The sequence below is a fragment of the Sinocyclocheilus grahami genome, unplaced genomic scaffold (genome assembly GCF_001515645.1).
Source record: "Sinocyclocheilus grahami isolate Dianchi unplaced genomic scaffold, SAMN03320097.WGS_v1.1 scaffold613.1, whole genome shotgun sequence".
Taxonomy (NCBI): domain Eukaryota; kingdom Metazoa; phylum Chordata; class Actinopteri; order Cypriniformes; family Cyprinidae; genus Sinocyclocheilus; species Sinocyclocheilus grahami.
In genome coordinates this window covers 338,740-345,139 of record NW_015505792.1, presented here as the reverse complement: position 1 = coordinate 345,139, position 6,400 = coordinate 338,740, and the positions used below count along the sequence as shown (strand labels likewise).

The 6,400-nt window shown below is 39.2% G+C and overlaps 1 protein-coding gene across 1 annotated transcript in view; it reads left to right on the top strand.

The window, feature by feature from the left end:
* Window positions 1–6,400, top strand: part of LOC107557632 (transmembrane protein 25) — a 36,671-nt gene that overhangs the window by 677 nt on the left and 29,594 nt on the right. Inside the window, exons 2-7 of the mRNA XM_016241110.1 lie at window positions 90–440; window positions 2,547–2,837; window positions 3,461–3,592; window positions 3,684–3,714; window positions 3,806–3,891; window positions 3,961–4,047. Coding sequence (XP_016096596.1) covers window positions 90–440; window positions 2,547–2,837; window positions 3,461–3,592; window positions 3,684–3,714; window positions 3,806–3,891; window positions 3,961–4,047 — 978 coding nt within the window. The remainder of the gene's footprint in view (window positions 1–89; window positions 441–2,546; window positions 2,838–3,460; window positions 3,593–3,683; window positions 3,715–3,805; window positions 3,892–3,960; window positions 4,048–6,400) is intronic.

The window sequence follows — 6,400 nt, the reverse complement described above, 5'->3', positions numbered from 1 at the left end:
CACTCACTCACTCACTCACTCACTCACACACACACACACACACACACACAAGTTTCCAAGTTGTGCTTGACTTTGTTTCTCTCTGACAGCATCCATTGACCCCGCCCCCAAAATTGACGGACAGCGGACCTCGTCGGTCACCATACAGGAGAACGTCACTCACCACTTCAGCTGCCAATCAGAGGGCTGGGATGCTCAAGCCCCGCCCCTGCTCACCTGGTACCTGAACGGCGAGCGGCAGAGCGAGGTGACGGGCCGCCGGGGGGCGGGGCGTCTGGTGATGACATCATCGCAGGATTCCGGAGCGCTGAAATACGGATCGGAGCGCAACAGCACGTTCACACTGAAGCCGAGGCGCTGGGACCGAGAGCTGGTGTGTGCGGCGCGGAACCCCGCGCGAGGAGAGAGCTACAACGCCAGCGTCTCGCTCAACGTCCAGTGTGAGTCCGCTTCACGCTGCTCCGTCGAGAACTCATTTGGTTATAAATATTGAAAATTATAATAATAAGAAGAATGTTGTATATTAATAGCAATTGTAATATTACTACTAATAATTAGATTAATAAGAAGAAGAATATTGCATATAATAATACATTTTAGTATTATTAGTAGTAATTATAATAGTGTAATAAAATATCAAGAACTATAATAGTACTACTACTAATAATAATAAAGAATGGTATGTATATATAAACAATTATAATGTTCATACATATACCATTCTTCTTATTAATATTAATAATACTTATATTAGTATATACCATTCTTATTATTTTATATATAACATGATTATTATTATTGATATATAATAGTAATAATAATTATTATTATATGATCATTTATCGTAATATATTAATATTTTATATTTAATTTTACTTACAATTCTTATTATTATTGTATATATATAACATGATTATTATTATTATTATGATTATTGATATAATTATATTATTTTATATAATTATATTATATATTATAATTTATAATAATATGTTAATCTTTTATATTTTTCTATCTATTATAATTTACATTTATTATTGTTATTATCATAAATCAAGGTATACATTAATATAAAAATTGTGACTAATGATAATGATGCTATACATTAATATAAATTATAATAAGATGAAAAATTTTATATATTAATATGAAAGTTATAATATTAACAAAACTGTTAATTATATTATATAATTATAAAATATTAATTTAAATTTATGTATATTTAAAGGGGTCATATGATGTGATTTCAATGTTTCCTTTCTCTTTGGAGTGTTACAAGCTCTCGGTGCATAAAGAAGATCTGTAAAGTTGCAAAGACTAAAGTCTCAAATCCAAAGAGATATTCTTTATAAAAGTTAAGAGTCAGCCACGCCTACCTAAAACACCTCGTTCTAACACGCCCCCACATATCTACATCACTGTGTGGGAAGATTTGCATAACGTCGCCCAAATGTTCACGCAAAGAAAGAAGGCGTAACTTTTATTCTCGCTGTAGTATTGTTGCTGCCGCTGCCGCCATGTCGTAAAGACACTGTGCTTCGTTGTGAAAGCGAAACTACTTTGTTTGGTCTTCCAAAAGAGGACGGTATTCACTTCCTCATGCCTGGAGCTGATCCGTGCTGGTAGCTGAGGAAATACATCAACTTCGCTGAGGATCGCCGGATCGGCTTTCACCGTGGACGAAGCGGAGTCCAGCCCGGGGTCGTCACATGTGGTTGCCGCAAGCCCTCCGGACGCTCCTTTGTCGACTTCGCCGGCCGCGCCGTTCTCAAGCTCACCCGCCACCGCTCACTCATGACGCTGTGTGACGCATTTTTATGGAGGACTGTTTCCTGAACCTGCAGAGTAACGTTAGCCTACAATGGGTCTGTGCTCAAAGGCTGTTTTATAAAGTGGGGCAGTTCCAACTTTGCGAGATCAGTCTGGCACTTCTGACTCACAGACTTTTTTTATATTTAAAGGATTTGCCACTGACGATTCAAACGAAACATTTTGGGCAGTGTAGCGTAGCGCTTGTTGTTTGTCATTTCTCCGATCACAAATGCAGACATGGTTTCATGTTTACACGCCGCGATGCAACGCAACGCGTAAAAAGACAGAATAAGTCATTATAATCAATGAATTATGCCGGAGCATGCAACAAATGCCTGGTTTATAATGGGTTTTAATGTTTTTGTCTCGTCGCTCCGGCCGGACAGGGCAGCACAGTATGGTGAGGGGCGTAACATTTCCGTCACACGCTTGAGGTATTCGGCCAATCACAACGCACTGGATAGCTGGCCAATCACAGCACACCTCGCTTTTCAGACCGATGAGCTTTGTAAAAATCAACGCGTTTCAGAAAGGCGGGGCATAGAGGAGAAACAATAATGTACAGTATGTGGAAAATATTTTGTTTTTTGAACCTTAAAGCGCATAAACACAACATAATGTTCTTTTTAGCAACATCATATGACCCCTTTAATTTTGATCTGTCCGTAAGCAGCATGCAGTTGTATGTTTTGGCCACAGACGGCGATAGAGAGTTGAGTAGAGTTGTGTTTCAGTCCAGCCGGAGATCCTGCGTGTGGACGCTCACTACAGCGAGAGCTCGGACCCGGGCCTCGCCCTCATCCTTTTCGCTTTGGTTCGCTCCAACCCCCCCGCCACCATCCGCTGGGTGGATCAGTCCGGTCAGCTGCTCGCCAACAGCTCCGACTTCCTCATCCTGGACTCACGCAGCTTGCCCTGGCTGACCAATCACAGCCTGCAGCTCACGCTCAGCAGCCTATCAGGAAACATCACCGTGAACGCCAACAACAGCCTCGGCTCCGCCCACAGCAACCTCACGCTCACAGGTGACGCCAACCGCTTCGTAAACGCTCTGCCATCGTGGTGTTACTCACATGAGTATTTGTTACTAGTGATGGGCAGAGTGAGGCTTTACGAATCACTGAAACAGTCGAAGCAATCCGACACCCCTCTAGTGGTCACTCGTTGATCTGAAACAACCTTGACCATTTCAATTTCAAAATTTGACCCTCATGACTGGTTTTGTGGTCCATTATAATTGCCCCGTTATTATATTAATGAAGTCTATGGAATGAAAAATAAAAAATTCTGAGCCATTTAAAATCGATTTTACAATATATTTAAAAATGACATAAAACAATAAAAACTTAATGCCTTTCTGTATTTATTTATTTATATATCTGTATACATCTGTATGGTTATACTCCTGTAGCCTATATGTTCTGTTTTTATTAGAAGTCAATAAAAAAGGCTTCAGAGAGATGTCCCCCTAGTGGTGAACTGTTAAAATATCGAAACGTTTCAAAACAGTTATGACACAACGAAGCTTCGTTTACTGAAATCACGTGACTCTGGCAGTTTGAAACACGCTCCGAATAAATGATTCGAAACAAAAAATTCGTAAAGGTTTCAAAGCTTGATACAAACAAATAAATGCGTGTTCCTGCAGAGTTCCTGCAGTCGCGTGTGGAGGTGCCGGTGTTCGGGATCGTGACGGGCGGTGTCGCCGGCTTCATCACCCTCCTCATCTTCACCCTGATGGTGTTCTTCCTCCTCCAGAAGGACAAAACCAAAGCCCTCGGTGCATGATCTCAGCACACACTCTATGGAGCACTCTGTACATGTACACGTGTTTCTGTGAGCTGATCTCTGATGTTGTGTGTTGTTTTCAGAGGAGCCTGCAGTGCGTCTCTCCTGCAAACGGTGCGCCACTCCTCAGCGTTCACGGCTAATACTGGCATTATTGGGTGAGCTGATCTGATCTGATGTGTGTGTGTGTGTGTGTGTGCTGCAGCAGCGAGAGCGGTGTGTATCTGCCGCGGGAGAACATGTCTCTGCCATCTCACGTGCAGCTGAACGACGACCGAGCGCTCTGTAAAGGTGAGTGTGATCCTCGAGAGCCCCGCTCGGCTCCGGAGCCCGTCTCTGACTCCCGCTGCCGTGTTTCAGGATGCCAGAGCTCCAGACCCAACACGCTGGAGAGGAGACGCACCGAGGACGAGGAGGAGGACCTGTCTGCGGCCTACGCCGCCCGAGGTCAGGGGTCACGACTAGGGCTGTAACGACTCGCTCGTTTTTCGCTCGTCTTGAAACATGGATTTTTGAATTGTCAATCGTTGATTTCGGCCAATAATCGATTTAAAACACTAAGAATCTGATTATTTCTACAGTGATTTAATGCTTTAAAATATATGCACATTAAATTACTACAAGCACGAATTCACGAGTTCACACTTACATATAATAAACAGAGTAAAGGTTATGCATATTTGGCGTGCTGTCCGGGGAGAGGGCTCAGAGAGAGAGGAACCCAGAGCGCTCCCCCCAAAAGATGCGATTAGCGCGGGACAGCAGCCAGAGTTCGGTCATCGCACAGTGCTCATTCAATAAATGCACAGCTAAACAGATGAGTTTTGAGTCTGCATTTAAATGTGACTAATGTTTTAGCACATCTGATCTCTTCTGGAAGCTGATTCCAGCTGCGGGCCGCATAATAACTAAAAGCAGACTCCCCTTGTTTTGTGTGAACCTTTGATATTTCTAACTGACTCGATCCTAATGATCTGAGTGGTCTGTTAGGTTCATATTCAGTGAACATATCTGCAGTGTATTCAGGTCCTAGGGCATTGAGTGATTTATCACATATAAAATCAATCCTAAATATAACTGGAAGCCAGTGTAAGGACCTGAGGACTGGTGTGATATGCTCAGATTTTCTGGTTCTAGTCAGAATTCTGGCAGCAGCGTTCTGGATGAGCTGCAGCTGTCTAATGGTCTTCTTGCGAAGGCCGGTGAGGAGACCATTACAATAGTACACCCTGCTGGTAATAAAGGCATGAACAAGTTTTTCCAAGTCTTGACTGGAAACAAAACCTCTAATTCTTCAACAACCTTGAAATAAGAGCACGAGGTTTCTCTGTCAGTCAGATGCATGAGTGTTGCGTTCGTTAATATAGCAAACAGACACCGGGCGCGTTTTCGATCAGAATCATCATTCGCCAATAGAAAGGAAAAGTTAAATACTGTAGCATTTTATTTTATAATAAAATAAAGAAACTCACATCATGCAAAGGTGTGACATAAAATGTTACCCTATAGCTTACATTCACAGTATGCTACACAGTAGTTAACACAAAATACTTTTAAAGACTTAAAAAAAAAAAATTGGCTATTCCCTATTAAAAAACAAATATACTAAAATGCATTTGAAATAAATGCATTTCATGCTAAGTATACTACAAACAATTTACATATTCATGTACTTAATAACAATACCCTGCAATTGTACTTTTAGTAGCCTATACTAAACTGGTATAAAGTGTGCTAAATTGGAAGTAGTGCTGAAGTCCAACTAAAGATATACTGAAGCACATCTGATTGCTAAAGTGGAACTATTGCAGGTATAGTCCAGGTGCACTTTAAATATCCTGCATTTAAAGACTGATATTATTCAAAGATCATACAATCCTCATCAAAAGTGACATTAAAACACATTTTAAGCTTAATATTAAGTAACACGAATTACGCGCAAGTACGGTAGTACTCCAAATAAAGTTTAATTAAAAGTTTTAATTAGATTTTAAAAAATAAAAATAAAAAACATACTGTATCGTTAATTAAGTCACTGCAAGTCAGAATTTCTTTGTTGAAAAAACAAAACAAAACAAAGATAAGTTTCATTAGTGCATTCAGAAATAATATAAGTACTAGTAAATAAAATGAAATTATTTTTGTAATATTGTAAATAAATGGTATTTTTAATGAACATTATACATGTTAAAACATACATTTTAATTCCTGTTACTCCACAAGTCCTTTAAATTGAGCAGTATTCAGAACAGAACAAGAACTGAAAATAAATTTTATAAAGCAAGCATAAAATATAGTGGAATCAGGGCTATTGTAGTTAATTAAAATTAAAGCCATAAAAATACATTTTTATTACTTGAAATAAAATATTTAAAACATATTTTATTTTAGTTAGTGGCCCAGACAATATTTTAGGGCTGGGCGATATAGCTAAAAAATGTATCAACGATATAATGTTTCATATCGTTTGGTATCGATAATTATTGACATTTTTTATAAGCTTTTTTAAAACAAAAAGCAATAGAAAAAAATGTTTAAATTTAACCACTGTATTTATAATCAACACAATTTATTGAGACAAACATTTTTTTGTTTTAACAATCAAACACAATAAAAATTAAACAAATATCTTATTTCTAATGTTTTATATGCAGATTAAATAGGTCTTTATTGTATAGGTCTAATTGCCTCCCGAGGGCGCAACGAGCAAAATAATGCAGCGCATTTAAATTGTCAACGCAAGGAAGTAACTCTATAAAAACGTGCATTACGTCTAAATTAACTCATAAAAATCAAATAT